General features: G+C 47.1%; 1 protein-coding gene across 3 annotated transcripts in view; it reads left to right on the top strand.

Moving 5' to 3' along the window:
* The window catches only part of EXOC6B (exocyst complex component 6B), a 220,723-nt gene that overhangs the window by 22,649 nt on the left and 180,236 nt on the right, over nucleotides 1–17,838 (top strand). For 2 of the 3 annotated variants that reach the window (XR_014568506.1, XM_083757097.1), the window contains exons 2-6: nucleotides 4,692–4,857; nucleotides 6,259–6,306; nucleotides 6,951–7,041; nucleotides 7,145–7,190; nucleotides 10,243–10,447. Coding sequence is in view for 2 of the 3 variants with exons in the window: in XM_083757097.1 (XP_083613223.1) it covers nucleotides 4,692–4,857; nucleotides 6,259–6,306; nucleotides 6,951–7,041; nucleotides 7,145–7,190; nucleotides 10,243–10,447 (556 nt within the window). In the remaining variant the exon portion in view is untranslated. Of the gene's footprint in view, nucleotides 1–4,691; nucleotides 4,858–6,258; nucleotides 6,318–6,950; nucleotides 7,042–7,144; nucleotides 7,191–10,242; nucleotides 10,448–17,838 lie in introns of those variants that run through there. The other variant, XM_083757098.1, reaches the window with a different exon arrangement.

Here is a 17,838-nt window from a genome sequence, read left to right as displayed (position 1 = left end):
ACAGTTTAAGTTGCACGTAGCCGGCTGACCCCAGAAAGTGAGTGCGAAGATTGTATATATTCTTTCCCCCTTTGAGATTAGCAAAAGCAGGGGCCTGGGGTCACAGTGGTTAAAACCAGAAGATGATGCTGTTGGCAGGCAGTCTTGTCCATTCCTCGCTATCCTCCACCAACCGCCCGCTTCCTGGCTTTGCCCCATGAAGCCCCAACAAGGCCACAACCTCCTCATCCTGTTCCCTGAGGCTGGGGTCTCTGAACCCTTCACTCTTATCACTGAACTGTGCTGCGTAGAAGGGTCTTTTCTATTCTTGCGCCTTAGAACATTTCAGTGCAGCCAACTGGCTTAGCAGTGGTCCTAGTAACAGCCCCCTCAACTTTCCTAGGGGGGGCTTGCCATGCCCTTCTTTAAATTGCCGTGTTGGTTTCCTGTACAGCTCAGGACCCAGCAGAAACACCTCTTCTGTACTTCTAAAGCCTTCCATGCCTACTCTGCTGTTTCCTTCTGACATGTCTCCTTCAGTGATTCTCCAGCTCCACCATCTGCAGCTGTTTGAAGGTTCCCAGCTCCCTCTAGACTCTGCATTTGTTGCCCTATGGCTGGGAACCTCCTCCCGCATCTCCTTTGTGCTCATGGATGGAGCTCTGTAGATCAATAGAGTGGCCTGTTTCATCTGGGATTGCCGGTGCTCTCTGCTCTATGAAGAACGGAGCGTTTCCCTTCCCGCTCTTGGTGCTGGGGGGGGGGGGGGCAGGTTTGGGGCATCCAAACTCTTGCTGACCTCTCCCAGCCCACGCTGTGACTGTTTGCATACTTGTGCATTAAGCAAGCAGCTCGCTTTTTGTTCCACTTTATTTTTAACTTCTTCTAATAAACAAAATGCTAATGCTTTTATGTCACTTAATGAGAAGAAAATGTCTGAAGGTTAAAAACCATCGTGGCATATTTTGCCTTTTTAAATTGAAGTCCAGGCTTTTGTTCCATTTATTAATTGAAACCAAAAAGCGAGACGTTTCCGTGCCCCAGAAAGTGATCAGGCTGTCCCGGCATGTGAATTCCTGGGGTCCTCTGTTTTCCCTGCTGCCGGCTCCTCCTGCCTAAATGGATTTCAGTTGGGAGCTCCTCATTTAGGGCCAGCAAAGTGGCCAACAAGCAAAGGGGTCCCATTTGGACCTGCACCTGTCAGCGGACCCTCCGGCTTAGGCAGAGTGGCTGCAGCGCATGCTCATCACACTTTCTGGTGACCAAAAAGTCCCTTGGCATTCTGCATGTCTTCCAAGGGGCTTTAAATAGATTATAGAAGAGAATTATGTGTCATCCATATAACCACCTGGGGGCAGGGGGAGTTGGTCTGATCCTGCACAGGGATCCTGTGATTGTGGCTCATGCTGCCATGTCCTGGCTCGCTCCTTGGGCTACTCCTGAAAGGGACCTGCAGTGGGTTGCATGTGAGTAATTCCCTGTAGTAATAATAATAATAATAATAATAATAATAATAATAATAACAACTTTATACCCCACCCATCTGGCTGGGCTTCCCCCGCCACTCTGGGCGGCCTCCAACTGAATATCAAAAAGACAATACAGCATCAAACATTAAAAACTTCCATAAACAGGGCCGCTGCATTGCCTGACTTGTCAGTTGGGACCCCAGCATCCCGTGAGCAGGATGGTCAGGCGGGGACATGTCAGAGCTGCTTTTGCCTCCTGGTTTGTGGCCATGTACAGTCATACCTCATGTTATGTTTGCTTCAGGTTGCGTCCCGCAGCGACCCGGAAGTACCGGAAAGGGTTACTCCCAGGTTTTGCTGCGCGCAAACGCGCAGACGCGGCACATGCTCTAAATGACGTTACGCGCATGTGCAAAAGTGGTGAATCACGACGCACACACGCGCAGACGTGGGTTGTGTTCTTTTCAGGTTGCAAACGGGCCTCCGGAATGGATCCCGTTCGCAACCAGAGGTTCCTCTGTATATGCAATAAGACAATGCAATGTGGAATCACTTTATTTCCAGGGTTCAGATCCTAAGGCATCTGCGGAGAGAGTGCGTGGACCAGCTTTAAGAATTCTTGTGGGCTGGTGCTGTGGCTGAGCTATGTGGCAGCTTTTCACGAATGGGAGGGATATGCCTTCTCTCCATTGGCTTCCTCTCCCTCAGCCTATCTCACCCCAGTGCAAGCTTGCGATGAAGAGAGTTGTGTATTAGGACTAACCCAAGCGGTCGCTAGATGGCAGGCTCTCCTTTCTTAAAAAAAGGCACATTGCAAGTTTCAGATGAGAGCTGTAATGCACCAGGCTGCAGCCTGTGTCTAATGAAGACATACTAATATCCAGATTTATCACCTTTCAGTAATTACAAGAGTGCTTGTTTTTAGTTTCCCCCCTGTATAAAAAAACAAGTTTCCTCCCTTTGTACATGAAAATGCTGAGGTCTACATACTGTGTCTAAGACCAGATGATAAAATTTTACTACAATGTTGATGGTTTCCATTTTCATCTTCTCGTTTTATCCCCACCCTGCACCCCATCCCATATTTTCCTAACTGGCGAAAGCTAAGAATATTAGCAAAAGCAACAAAGAGGCTTACAGCACCTTACAGACTAACAAATTTTATCCAGGCATAAGCTGCCATCCACTGGAGCCCAGACGTAGGAAAGCTTGTTCCACAATGAAACTTGAAGGTGCCACAAGAATTGTTCATGTCCTTGCAGCAGAAATGTTTTATGGTAGATGATGATAAAACAAGCTATGCATATACTGTATTTTAATTTCCCCCAAACCTTTTGTGGGAGTGGGAATGTGAAATGGAGGTGCCATTTTTATGGCTTTACTACAGTGGTACCTCTGGTTACGAACGCTTCAGGTTACGAGCTCCGCTAACCCAGAAGTAGCTGCTTCTGGTTGCGAACTTTGCCCCAGGATGCGAACGGAAATTGCACGCCAGAGGCAGGCCCCATTAGCGAAAGCGCGCCTTGGGATAAGAACAGTTTCAGCTTAAGAATGGACCTCCGGAACGAATTAAGTTTGTAACCAGAGGTACCACTGTAGTTCTGTTAAATCTTACATCTTTAGTCAGGAAGCTGCTTGGGGATCTGCTAGTGGTTTTTGGCTTTGCATCGTGCTGTTCAGAGTTGTATTTGGTACTGGGAGATGTAAGATAGAGTGATAATGGGACAAGTCCCCAGTACAGTGGTACTTTGGTTTAAGAACAGCTTAGTTTATGAACAACTTCGATTAAGAATGCTGCAAACCTGGAAGTAGGTGTTTTGGTTTGTGAACTTTAGCTTGAAAACAGAACACGTTTCGCTTCCTGTTGAGTGTGTTTCATTTGTAAATTGAGTCCCCCGCTGCTATGGGAAAGCATGCCTTTGGTTTAAGAACGCTTTGGTTTAAGAATGGACTTCCGGAATGGATTAAGTTCGTAAACCAAGGTACCACCTTGTTTAGGCAGGGCACTCCAATACATGTCTTTACAGAGGGTAAGTTCAGTGGGACTTGCTCCCAGGTAAGTGCGCATGGGATTTGTACTGGTTGTGAGGGGAGGCAGAGGAGCAGCTGCATTCCGAACTGCAGAGAAAGCTTAAGCAGTGTCAATCCTAAACCGAAGTGTTGGAGTATAAGATAATAAATCAGAATTCAAGAAGAGAGCACATTTCTTCTGTTGCCTCACACTGTAGGGCATCCAGAGCTGTTTGCCCTGTTGTTGTTGTTGTTGTTTATTTATTGAATTTATATACCGCCCTATGCAGTACCTGGAGGTCTCAGGGCAGTTGTGCAACAGGATTTCCAGTTTCCTTTCTCTGCCCTCCAGCCCCCTGCATGCCCCCCATCTGCTCCAAAGAGTCCCCTAGGATTTGGGGGGAGGGGGGGAGTTGCAGGGGAAGAAGAAGGAGGAGAACACCTGTTGCTTGAGTGGCTGCTTGCTTGTTCTGCGTCTGCTCATCGGGTGCTCCATTTCAATGTGGATGCTGAGACCTCGCAGTCCAGCTTTGCACCAAGGATGTTCTTGTCCGCCTACCAGCTTCTTCTCTCATCACGTTGCTGGCTCTGGATGCTGTGTTCCAGATCCTCGGACTGTTCTCCTCTTATTCTTTGGCTTCCCACCCCTCCCTCCCTTCCATGCCCTCCCATTCAGCATTCTGCGGCTGAGCAAGCAGGTGGCAAAGTCAGCCATGCAGATGCGGTGTTGACTCTCGCTTCCTAAACGGTCCTCTGGCAGCTTCTCTTTTCTGAATGGTTGCTGCTCATAGCAGATGGAAAGATTATTTGTGAATCGCCATGTGATGACCTTAGTACTATCTCTCTGTGTGTATTTCACTCTGCTGTCATCCACCTTGATCACTGTTAGATTAAAAGCCAAGATATAAACCTTTAAATAAATTGCTGCAGACATTTTTTAAATAATTCCTATTTTCTTCTAAATAATTGAGACCACTTCACTCCTGTCTCTTGAGTAATTCCTTGCACTTCTGTGACGAGGGAAGTGAGGTGGGGAAAAACCCGAACGGCAGATCTTGTTGTGGTGGAAATCATACACTTTCTCTTGCAGTAAAATTGCAAGGTGTTGCGGTGCATCCTTTCTCCCCTTCCTCCCCACCCTCAGCTCTCCTTCAGATTAATTTAGTGAAGTTCAGTGACTGAGAATGGATTCTGAAGGGGTCTTTCTGCCCAATCCCCTTGCGTTCCATCCAGGTCTGTCTACGATGGTGAGGAGCATGGGCGCTTCATGGAGAAACTCGACGCTCGCATCCGGAATCACGACCGTGAAATCGAGAAGATGTGCAACTTCCATTACCAGGGCTTTGTGGATGCCATCACTGAATTCTTGAAAGTCAGGGCAGAAGCCCAAAAGCTCAAGGTAAGGAATGGGATCCATCACTGTGGGCAGAGCTTAGCAATGAGCTCCTTAGAGGAGGCAGCAACCTACGTGTGCTGGTCTGAAGGCGAACCGCAAGTGGAACAGCAGAGAATGCGCCAGTCTTGGGTTGGATGCTGGTATGCAGGATTACTGCTTGCTATTTACTCTTGAGTAATAGCTGTGGCTGCCTTAAAAGTGGGGCAGTAAAGTAGAACTTCGTTCTGCAAATAACACTGATCTCTGGTGCGTTTGGTGCACAAAGTGTTTTGAAATTTATGCCACAAGAACAAGGAGGTGCAGTTGTTTGGCTCAGGGCAGCAAACCCTTGAGCTGCAAGCTTGAGCGGGTGTTTTGGTTGAGTTGCAAATGGTGTCTCCCATGCCCAGATACAGTAGAGCATCAAAGCTCATTGATCCTGGGAGAGCCAGTGAATGGGGGGGCTTTGAAGCTCCACTATATCAGCCTCCCCTATACAAATTCCATGCCAGGGAGGTCTGTGAATTCATGCCCTGTCCAAGGAAATAGTAGGTTCCTTAGAGAGGCTTGTGAGAGTTTGGTGGCAGCTGTCAGGGGACGAACTTGCATCTCCCCATTCGGTCTAATCATAAGATGCCTGGCTTCAAGGCTTGACTGTTGAAGTCTCTCCCCTTGCAGCCATTCATACTTCTGAGACCAAAAGTTATTTTCTTCCACATTTTTCCTTTGGCTACCAGCACCATTGTTCAATATTGTAGCAGGCTGAGTAGCTCCTGTGTGTAGTCGGAGAAACTCAGTCCTCCCTTTGCCTCTTCAGATCGTGGGAAGCATAAGTTTTAGTTCTCCCTTTGTGTGCTGATGAATTGGGATTGAGATGCTAGAAGCTCCCACCTGTGGCCTGCAGTGTGTTGCAGCGCTGGGTCTGGGCTGGCGGCTTCCAGTTGGAGCCTCACTTCTAGGCTCACTAGGGCTGCTTCAGAGGCCTATTTCACTGGCCCTCTTCCATCAGTTTTTCACACTAAACCTACGGATTTCAACTGGCCTGTGCATGCCTTGGTAGGATGCATTTGTGTTGCTTTTGACCTCTAGGTTGCCTTGTGTGTACTCTCTGAAGCATGGGGAGGCTGAAGAGCATCTCAGGCCTTCTTCTGTGACCCTGGTGCCCAGCAAAGAGGTGTGTTGTCGGTCATGAATAAAGTGTCACAATGCTCTTGCTTTTGTTAAAACATCTCCCAATCCTTGGTGACATTTCATAACCACGCTCACTTTTCCCGGTATCTGGGATCAGTTTGCATGACAAGATTTCACGTGGGCTCGTTAAGCCAAGGAGCATCTTCCAGTTCATGCAGCCTCTTTTTCCAGCCTGACACCCAAGACTTTCAACTAGGTGCTAATTGAAACAACGATGTGGTTTTCTCTTTGCAGAATCAAGTCACGGACACCAACAGAAAACTGCAAATGGAAAGCAAAAAAGTAAGCCCAGGGTTCTAGTGTTGGGGAAAAAGAAAAAGCATCAGGTGCGGGCCCTGACCATTGCATTGGTGCCAGACATGTTGGGCTTGTGTGCCAGGGAAACCGTGTGACTCCCAGGTGGAAGGTCACTGTGTGCTGTGATTTCCTTGCCTGCCTGCCATTTCTCCCACCTGGAAGATGCACATTCCCTTGCGTGCATTTTCTATGCCTCCTTGGTGAGATCTGTACAAGAACGCCCAACATCCAGATTTCAGACTCTCTGGGAGGCCTTACAGGGAAGAGTTTGTTAGCCCAGAGTGAGAAGCTCCATGGCCCAGCCCCACACTCCCCTCTCTGCTCTCATCTCTGACGTGTTCCTTGCTGGTGACCTTCCCTCTGCCACCTGCAGCTGCCTGAAGTGCATTTCCTCCTTTGCTGCCCTGTATGTTTGAAACGACTTCTCATGTAGGCCATGCTTGCTAGCAACAGCTACAGTCCACATAGGCCAGGAATACCCTGATCCGTTTTCCTCATCGTTCCTTGATCCTGAATGGTTGGTTGGATGGAACAGGAAATGGTCCTGCGGCCTTTGAGCCTTTGGTATGCAGCGAGCGAAGTTGACTTGGAATGCAGTGCTAGTGGTTAAACGGAGGTTTCTTTTGCAGCTGGTGGGAGCGATGGAAGAGCTGAAACAGTGCCGGCTGCAGCAGCGCAATATTTCTGCCACAGTGGATAAGCTCACGCAGTGCCTTCCTGGTGAGAGACAAAGCAAAGAGCATCTGCATGGCTCTAGATAGGGCACCAGCACCCCATTTCTTCTCTTACTGACTTCTGTATCCTTGTGTCTCCTCTGCTCTAGTTCTGGAAATGGATAGCAAATTAAGAGAGCAAATGAAATCTAAAAGGTAAGCTCATAACGGTGGCTGGCCTGACAAATGTGACAGCGTCTGTCTGGAGGTCTTAGCTTCACTGAAACAAACGGGCAGACACCCCAAGAACGGAAGAGCAAATGGCACAGCCGGCTCAAGGCATTTTGGCCTCTGAGGCCGGAAACCCAAATGCTGTTCCCGTCCTGCAACCCAGAGCAAGCCCCACTGGGCGCTCACTTCCCTCTTGCTTCAGTGGGGCTGCTTGTGCCGGGGAACTTCCCAGGGGATTGTGCTCCACGGCTCAGCTTTTGCCTCTCACTCTGCGGAACTTGCTGCCGCCTGGCTTCATCCCACAGAATGCCTGCCTGCCTCTGGGAAGCCCCTTGGTCCTGTTCAGCCAAAAGCAGACTGGGTCCCTTGCTGTCATGATGCATATACGTCATACCTTGGTTTTCAAACAGCCTAGTTCTCGAACGTTTTGGCTCCTGAACGATCGAAACCCGGAAGTGACTGTTCTGGTTTACGACCGTTCTTTTGGAAGCTGAACATCCAAAGGGGCTTCCCTGGCTTCTGATTGGCTGCGGGAACTTCCTTTGGTTCCTTTCCCCCTCCTTCGGCCACTACAATACAGAAGGGGTAATGCCCCCACTCCTAACCTATTTGGACAATGATCCTCACAAATCACGTTCTAAATATACCCATGGCAAGTGTCTTGCATAAAACCATTGCACTGGCAGCTTTTAATGTCTGGTGTTCTGTTGTGTTTTTTATATTATGTTGGAAGCCTGCCAGAGTAGCTGCAGGCGGAGTATAAGTAATAAATCATCATCATCATCCTCTTCCTCCTCCTCATGTCTAAATGATCAAGTAGAGATGGATTTGAGGGTTTCTTCTAATAATACTACCTTTCATTTCCCCCATTTTAAGTCTCTTTTTAATGGTCTTATTCTGCCTTCTTTCTACTGAGGCAGAGCGCATGTGCTAATTTATATCTTAATCAGTTCCCCTGTTGATGTACCAGCTTCATTCTCCTCACACCTGTGAAGCAAGCTGCAAGGGGAAATATCCACACCCCCCCTCAAAAAAAAATCTGGTTTTCCAGAAAGGCCGGTTTGGTTGGAGAATATTTGACTACTGTCTGACTTGCTTGGCTGTCAGTGAGATGGGAGGCTCTTTTCTCCTATGCTCAGCCAGATGGGGGTCAGGTAATTGGTTTGAATACCTGTCTCTCTAACAGTTGAAAGATGCCTTGGACTCTCCTGCCTCTTCCTCCTGTCTTTGCAGCTGGTTTGTGTCAACAGGCCTCGTCCCGGCCTTCCAAAGGGGAGAGCCATTTTGGTCTGATGCAGCATAAACGAAGCATCTTGAGCCTTTGTTAGTCTTTCAGGCGTATTTTGCTGCCATTAATCCATCTCTGCACGGTATCCTGGAAGTCCCTTGGGGTGAAAGATGGCACCACGTTGAGTTGGCCTCCAGGCTCCTCTCATGAGTGCAGGAGCCGAGGCGCCACGGCTGTTGAGAGGCTGAGCAGGGCACAGCTGGGAGGCCTGGCTTGGGAGCTGTGCTCCGAGGGCTGGCGGGTGGGTGGGTGACAGGGGCATGTTTGGGTCCACATTTCCTCACTGGCTTGAGATGTCTGTCAATGGGAAGAACATTTGCTGCTCTGGCAGGCTGTCGGGGGGCCTGGGTGGCGAGTGTAGCCAAACTCCACAGGTCCCTTTGGTCATCCTTCAAACAACAGGGTCTTGAGATGAAGCAAGCCTGGCCTGCGTCTGTTCTGCTGGCCTAACGTCTGGCTACTCGTGTAACCTTTGCTTTCTCTCCAGAGGAGCTGCATTTTATTGGAAATAGCTTTACCTAAACCTCATGGCAACACAAACAGAGCCTGGATTCCTGGAGTAAACAGCACACTGACTTTTGCTCTTGATGGCCTCTACAATTTTCAGTTAAAACAACTTCCCTTTCCTCCAGTTGCACATTATGCAAACATTGTTTGGAGACAAGGACATCTGAGCAGTTCTCTGTGTGCATTTTTCAACTGGCATGCACACTTTCTGACTAGACACATTTTTAGTGGTAGGGGGTGTGAACGCCAGAGTGTCCTGACCAAACATCTTTGGCATGTGCTACATTCCTCCTGAAACCTTTTCTCAGGACCCCCAGAAACTCCACTGATTTCACCCCTGGGTTTGAAAAGTTTGGTAAGAAGCGGAATCTATTGCCTCTTAAATAAATGCAAGCTGCTTTCCAGCTCTCACCCACCTGCATGCACCTGTGTGCACCAACTGTCAGGACTAGCAAGCAAGGAACTGTTGCATGCCTTGGCCCAGCAGGAGAACTGGGAAATGGTTGCTTTCGGAGGAAATCTCTCCAAAAAAGAATGGATCATAAATGGGCTTGTGCAGTGCTCATGTTATAAAGGAAGTTTGTGCAAGAGAGTCCTCTTGGATTGTGTCCCCTGCTTGCAATTATTCTTTGCCCAATCATGATATGCTTCACTTTGACTCAAAATGTATTGGCTAGAATCACTGTCCTGCCCGCTGCTAGGTTCACCTTTTGTGTCTCCTTGAATCCTTCCACTGACTTGCCTCCCCTTTTCTATGTCCAGAAACCCTCTCCCTCTTTCTGGTCGAGGATGTCAGTGCCTTTGCTCCTTCTCTCTAACTTGCAACTTTCATTTCTCTCTGGGCTCCTCCTCTGCCTCTGTAACCTAGTTCTGATAGCAAGGCTGCCGCTCTGCCTAACTTTGTATAGCTCTTGTTGCTTGGGTGGGCGATCCAAGAAGTCCCATCATGGTGGTGAGTGACAGGCCCTTCTTCACTGGCAAAGTGGGCTATATGCTAACCAGAGCCTTTTCCCAAGAAGGAGCCATGGGCACTTATACAGTTTGTCTTCCCACTTGTAGGCCGATAGACACAAGGGTGGGGTGAGTAGGCTTGGGTGTCAGCTGAACTATAGAAGCTGTATGGGACCCTGGTGTTTCTTGTTTTAGAAGGCCAAAGTTTTGCCAGTTGACCACCATCTTCTGGGAAGCTGCGGAATTGAGTGATCTTTCCTGCTTCTGATGAGCGTTGGTCTTCTCTTCCAGACACTACCCTGCCCTGAAGACTTTGGAGCACCTGGAGCACCTGCACTTGCCTCAAGTGAGCCATTATCGCTTTTGCAAGGTCATGGTGGACAACATTCCAAAACTGCATGAAGAGATCAAGGAAGTTTCCATGTCCGACCTCAAAGATTTCCTGGAGAGCATCCGTAAGCACTCGGACAAAATTGGCGAGACAGCAATGAAGCAGGTGAGCTGAGCCATGAACACTAGGCGGGTGCCATGTCGAGCAGAGTGGTCTCCCTTTGATGTTTGAAGCACCTGTGGTTTGCAGATGGCCATGGATGCCACTGTGGAGCTCCTGGTTAGGAGAGGCTCCTTTTCTGTCCCTTCTGTTGCTTGTGACTGCCCCGTGTCCCTGGTTGGATGGGGGACTGTGGGAGCTCCTCACACTTCCATTGGCATTAGAGGCCAATATAATCCAGCCTTCTTCCTTAGAAGGAGTGTGGTGTGAACCAATGGCCAGAGAAGCTACATTTCTGATGCAAGTATTCTGAGACAGGGAATAGATAATTGGCTCTTGGTTTATTTTTGTTTAGTCGTCTTAGCCTTGTTCGACTCTCTGTGACCCCATGAACCAGAGAATGCCTTGGAAACTCTCGCTTTCTTCTCAAAGCTTCTCCTTTTTTATGTCCATGGAGTTTTCTTGGCAAAATGCTGGAGTGGATTGCCAGTTCCTTCTCCAGGTGGATCACATTTAGTCTAAACTCTCGGCCATGATCTGTCCATCTTGGGTGGCCCTGCACGACATGGCTCACAGCTTTTTGGAGTTCTTCAAGCCCCTTTGCCACGACAAGACAGTGATCCATGAAGGGGCTTCATTTATTACAGTCAAAACATTTACTAAGGGGATGGTTCCACCTTCTTAATGGTTCTGAACTTCAGTTAGAAAAGAGACACTCACCAGTTCAGACCACTTAGTCATTTGCATAAGAAGAGTTAAACTGGGCAAGTCTTTTGGGGGACGAAAACCAGGATCCCACTTCCTTAGCAGTGGCCTTGCAACTCTTGAGGTGGTGGCCTTAGTCTGCATGAGAATACAGGAGCTCCTCACGTATTCCCCCCCTTAAAGTTCATTTGTGGTTCCCCTCAATTGGCCCTCTGCGGCATGCTGCCTCCAACCATGGAGGGAGGGTCAGGCCCACGATGGCTAGGAACCATTGGTCCTGCTCTCCCCCAGGAGCTCGTTTTGGACTAGTTCCTGCAAGGTTTTGCATGGTGTCAATTTTCTTTGGGGTAGTCTTAGATTTTAGTCTCACCGGTGAATAGTAAGTAATAATAGCAAAGGCCCATTCTCAGGCTGCCTCCAATGTGTTAGCACTGGAAGGTTGGGTGTTGTTTTTTTAAAAAAATGTTTTTATTTATTTGCTTTTCTGGTAAGATTCCACATCAACAAAACTTGAACAAAAATGATACAACAAAGAAAAAGCTTTCCTTTCGAAGATTTCAAAGAATCAACAGAAATCAGTTTTCTTTCTGCCAGTCCTTAAAATTTTAAATATCATTAATTATAGGTACTGTTTGAAACAGAAATAGCATCTTTGGGAGTATATTCATTTTTATAGCAGAACTTTTACCCAACAGTGACAATTGCATTTTACTCCAAATTTGCAAATCTTTCCTAATTCATTTCCAAACCCGTGCGTAATTATCATTAAAGATATTGTGGTTATTCACAGTTAACTATATCCACAGATATTTTTACTTTATTTTCACTCTTTATACCACTAATTCTTTCCAAATCTTTCATGAGTTGAGCATCCATATTTTTGACTAGCATTGTTGTTTTTTGTTTGTTTAGTTAAATACCTGCGAAGTTACCAAACTCCTTTATTTCTTCCAAAACCGCTGGTTTTCCAATGCCAAAACTACTTCATCTGCATATGTTTTTAACTTACTTATACCTCTTTTTGTCATTATTCCTTATCTTTTGTGTCAGTGCATCCAAAATCAAAATAAACAGCAATGGGTACAGGTGGCACCCTTGCCTGGTTCCTTTCATAACTTTGCATCCCTCAGAGATGATGTTATTTACAATAATATTTGTTCATTGTTCAGGATATATAGCTTCTATAGCCTTTAAAAATGTTTCCCCCAAATCCATTTTCCTCAGAACTAGCCCTGGAAGGTTTGATGGCCAGACTTTATATTTCCAGGATTGAGAACCTTTGGCAGAGCAGTGCTTTTGTTTCTCTTGAGTCCTGGGAAAGTGGCTGGCCCTTCTCACAGAGTTTTGAATTATAGTGCATATGATCCTCTTACCCATATGATCACTGCTTAGTCAATTTTGAAATATTAAGCAGTATGTAAGTGATTTTAAATAAGTAAGCATAAAGTAATCCAGGATGGTGCCAGCTTCAGATCCCGAGTAGAGTTGGCTCCCTGTCAGATTCTGTTGGCCATTCTGGGGTTGCAGCGCTCATCTCACTTTACAGGCTGCGGGAGACGGCGTTTGTCTGCAGACAATTTTTCTGGGTCATGTGGGTAGCATGACTGAGCCGTTTCTGGCAAAACCAGAACAGAGCACAGAAACGCCGTTTACCTTCCCGCCGGAGCGGTACCTATTTATCTACTTGTATTTTTGGTGTGCTTTCAAACTTCTAGGTTGGCAGGAGCTGGGACTGAACAATGGGAGCTCACCCCGTTGCGGGGATTTGGCAAGCCTAAGAGGCTCAGTGGTTTAGACCACAGTGCCACCTGTGTCCCAAATGCTGGTCCTACTCATAATCAATTCATTCAAGTTAATGGACATGACTAACGTAGGCTCCTTAATTTCCATGGGTCTACTCTGAGTAGTACTTAGTTGAATACAACCCATAGATTCTTCCATTGTGCATTAATAACCCAGGTGTTCTCCATAGTCTCTTTTGATGGACCAGCCCACCAGAATGGCTTTCTCTATCAAAGACAGACCATGGCGATCCTTTCAAGCCCAAGAAAGCCCATAAACTGTTGCAGGTATTAAAGATGTAGGAAGTGCCTTTTGTCTCTTGGAATTTAAATTGGCCTTATTAAAATGACCCGGGTTTACCTGATGCAAACAGTTAGAAGCTTGATTGTTTATGGAAATATTTAATGTTTGGCCACGAACGCAACCATGTTTCTGGAAAAGTCGCTCTGTGTTGGGCTCGTGGAAAGTACTAATAGCTTTCATTTGTCTTTTGGTGCCCGACTGGCGGGGAATGCATCCGCAAAGGCAATCCCTGTCCAGCTGAAGCTGTTTCCCAGTAACCGAGAAGCAAGAGAACACTTTGGTTTTGCCGTTGTATTGTTGGCTTGTTTCTTCCGGTGGCTTTTTCATCAGTAGGTGAGCAAGCCTCCTAAAAATCTCTTGTTAACAGAATGGTTTCCCTTCTTGGCTTAGGTGATCAAGGCAAAGAAGCCTTGAATTCAGCCTCTTTTTGCTTCCTCTTGGAGAACCACACCATGAGCTGGACTCTTCATTCATTTATTCAGATTGTTAGCTAGCCACTCTTTAGTTGAAGATCTTCAACTATTGTCAAAGGCAACTGCTGGTTGTTCACATTTCAATAACCTGAACAGGCTGTTGCCAGTGCCTAGATAGCTTTTCCCTCTAAGAACAGCTTTGCAGCACCTTAGAAGACTAGCCAGTTTTATTATGGCACAATCTTTTGCAGACTATTAGATGTATGGAGTGTGATCCTCAGTTGACCTGGGCATAAAGGAAAAAGGTGCAATCTGTGGCAATTCAGTTAGAATTTAAATGTGTGCAGATTAACTCTTCGCAACAGCAATAATTGATAACAAAGTCATCTTAAAATTGCTGAGTATATGAGCACCTGTAGTGATACAGAAAACTGTTCTCTCCAGATACAAATGAATAGAATTTCCATTTTTATTAAGTTGCAATTTGATAGCTTTGCAGTAGAAGTTTCTGTTGACGTTTCTGTGTTCCACAGTGGCCAGCTTAAGATCAGGTTGACCTGGTGATATTACAGGAATTTATTTTTGTTCTTTGCTGTTTGAATTGTGCCTTGCCTTGAGATGGTTTTGTAGAAGGCAATCAAAAAATTAATAAATAGGAATAGATCATTTGCACCTTCCTCCAACTTCTCATACTGTGGTGGCTAGATTTAATTAGCCATAAGGGCCAGGAATGGAGAGGATATTTAGTTTGGCTTGTTACTTGCAAGCACCTTGCTGTGTCATCAGTCCACGTTAACTGAAATTGGTCCTTCCCAACAGGGCAAGATAAAGACTGGATACTTCTCTAGGAACTGCCTTATCCATAGCATCAAGTGTTTCAAAGGCAAGTGACTTTATCCTCAAAGTGCTGGGCAAACATGTCACAGCAGGCCTTCTGGGGGTCCAGTGATGGGCCCTCCAGAAACAGCAGCCTCCGAACCAACCTGAAGGGTTCTGCTGTACAGCTATTTGAGGATGCAGTTTATTCAGCAAAGTATGCCTTTTTTACTGCGTCACATGTTGGGCACAAGTAGTAGTAGTAGTAGTAGTAGTAGTAGTAGTAAGAATAAGAATAAGAATAAGAACAATATAATGTTATCATTTATACCCTGCCCATCTGGCTGGGTTTTCCCAGCTACTCTGGGCGTCTTCCAGCAAAATATTAAAATAGAGTAATTCATCAAATATTAAAAGCTCCCCTAAACAGGGCTGTTTTCAGATGTCTTCTAAAAGTCAGATAGGTGTTTATTTCCTTGACATCTGGTGGGAGGGCGTTCCACAGGGCAGGTACCACCACCGAGAAGGCCCTCTGCCTGGTTCCCTGTAACTTCACTTCTTGCAGGGAGGGAACCGCCAGAAGGCCCTCAGCGCTGGACCTCAGTGTCCGAGCAGAATGATGGGGGTGGAGACGCTCCTTCAGGTATACTGGGCTGAGGCCATTTAGGGCTTTCAAGGTCAGCACCAACACTTTGAATTGTGCCCGGAAACTTGCTGTCTTGAGTGAGATTTCTGTTGCCTGTGCTCTAATCATCGACCTGCTTCATTGCCTGCAATTCCTCCGGTTATCAATATGTCAGACTTGTCGAACTGTCTTGACCCTGAGGTCCAGTGCCCCCGACTCCCAGCCCATGCCATCTCTTCCAGAAATGCTGAAGCACTGGCAGCATCAGGATGAGTCTGTGCAGACGTTTGGCTGTCTTCTTCCCTGGCTGACAGCTGCTTGGTTGGCTCTGGGTTGGTCTTCACTGAGGAGCAGAATGTATTGTTGCTTCAAGGTTAATTGCACGAGCGTCTGGTCCCCGTTCCCAGCTCTGCCTGTGAATCAACACAGCCCCTCATTCCGTGGTGCAGACTTGAACTGGGAAATGTGACATATACAGTTGTGACGAGCACAGCAGGCTTGATGCCCGAACTGTAAGGATTGTGCTTTTCCGATCCAGGCAAGAGAGTCCCCCCAACCTTTAGCTTTAGAATCCCATGGAAGCCTGTGGAGTCTGGGGCAAAAGCCACTTGAAGGCGACATTTCACAGGTGCTCCACAAGAACTGGAGTAAGTTGGCAAAAGCAGCATGTCCCGTTGAATTGAGGCGAAGGTTTGCCTGTCGTGGACTGGAACCGTTTGCGGAGAAGCGTTTTTGGAGCTCCGTAGGGACACAGTTCTTCCATTGATGGCTCTGAACAGAGGAACAGTTCCTTACATGCAATGCAGTTATGGCGAGGCGGAGGCTTCCTTTGGTCATCAACAGTTGGCAGCTCTCTCCTTTGGACGATTGCATCTCCCCCTGAAATTAGCTTCTGGCAATGATAAGCAGCTGTTGGCAGATGCTGGCTGTTGTGGTGGAGAGAACACTCAACGCATCTCGGCTCGCACCACATGGATTGTGCTGGATTTCTTCAAACAGGCCAAGGCAGCCGATGTTGGTTAACACGAACCCTGATGCCACTTGAAAGAATTGTTTTGTGGTGATCCGAGTGCTACATGTTGCACCATTTTTGGACCGCTTTCAGCGGTGTTGGGCAAGTGTTCATTCCGCCTTCCAAACAGGACATTGTTTGTGTGTTTGGGAGGTGGAAGCTGGTAGCAACTTGTGGGATAAATTGTGCTGTGGAATATTGGAAGGTTTTCCTTTGCCCCATAAAAAAAGAGTTGCTTCCTGCGCTGGATGAAAACAGTTCCTTAAGGCTATGTGCAAATAAACACAGATGCAAATGGCAGTTGCTGCACTCTGCTGTGCTTAAGCACATCTGTTCCTCTCTAGGGTGGAGCTCAGGGAAAACTGGTTGTGCCAAATTGCAGCAGAAGCCCATGGTGCGCAGGGCTTATTGGCCAGTGGCCATGAAGTCACAATCCCACCTCTTCCATCTCCTCCCAATTACCAGAGCAGTTTTATAACCAATTAAAATTGTGTTGTTGTTTTTTAAAAACGTGACATTGACTTGAACATTGAGCAAGGACAAATATTTTTATAGGGGTGGGGCAAGGCAATGTTTACAATTGTCAACAGTGCTGGAATTACTGGCAAATGTGCTTGTCTTTTACAGGGCCTTTTCTGTGCTGGCTCCTCGCTTGTGGGGTGCTCTCACTAGGGAGGTTTGCCTGGCACCTTTGTTACACGACAGGCGAAAACATTCCTCCCAGGCCTTTGGGTATTTAATCTATGGCCTTTTAAACTGTGTGTGGGGGTTTTTTGTTACTATGCATAAGATTTTTCATTCTGTGCCGTCTAGTCACATGCCTTACCTGAGTGTCCTGAACTTGCCTTGGACTCTGACCTCCTTGCCCTCCGTGGGTTTCTTAGATCTGGCCCGGGAGAGGGCTGTTGGGAGTGAGTTACATCTCTTTAACACTTGATGGTATCCGGTATGTATTTTTATTATATAGCGTAGCAGCTGAGGTATGCCAGGCATGTGAACGGGGTCGCTCCAAACAGTGCTGCCTCTGAGCATCCAGCCTGAGCCTCCAGGAAGCCTCCTGCATCACAGGCCAAGAATAACCACTCCAGAAGTCATTATCGGATAAAGTTAGTTTCCGCGGCCAAAAGTGTCCGCTCTGCCTCTTCAGGCAGGCGGATGAGAGTGAGCGCTGCCTCCCTCTGAGGAGCATCCGTCGGGGAGCTCTCTGGGTCGCTTGCCCTTTCCGATTCACCACGGACTCCTGTTGTTTACTGATGCCGAGGTCGACTGAGAGCATCTCCTGCTCAGTCTCCGCGGAAATGAATGAGGATTGCACCAACGCGCTTCCCTGCTGCTTTCCAAGCCCTCTTAAAATGTACTGCTGCAAGATCTTGTTCACTCTCCTTCGCCTAGATGCAGTGCAGTTATATGATGAAAAGAAGGATATCCCCCCCCGTAAGATTGGTGTGGTCTCTTCCCCGTGGGTAAAGCGTTTTCTCAAAGCGAGGCATTTGGTATGATTTTCAACAGAGAACTCCACAGGTAAACGTTTTCCAGGGTGGAATTTTGGAAGCCTGCAATGCTGCCCTTTGTGTGCATTGCTCAGGTAGCCAGGAACCCTGGAACTGGAAGCCGAACCCAAGGCCGTCCTGTGTTCACAGATATTACTATTATTTATTAAATTTCTATACTGCCCTTCATCTGAGGATCACAGGGCAGTCAGTTTACAATATAAAAACACAAAATTCATGCCATAGTAACA

The sequence above is a fragment of the Podarcis gaigeae genome (assembly GCF_964106915.1).
Source record: "Podarcis gaigeae genome assembly, chromosome: 9".
Lineage (NCBI taxonomy): Eukaryota > Metazoa > Chordata > Lepidosauria > Squamata > Lacertidae > Podarcis > Podarcis gaigeae.
The sequence above is the reverse complement of the archived record's forward strand: the minus strand, read 5'-3'. Positions and strand labels throughout refer to the sequence as shown.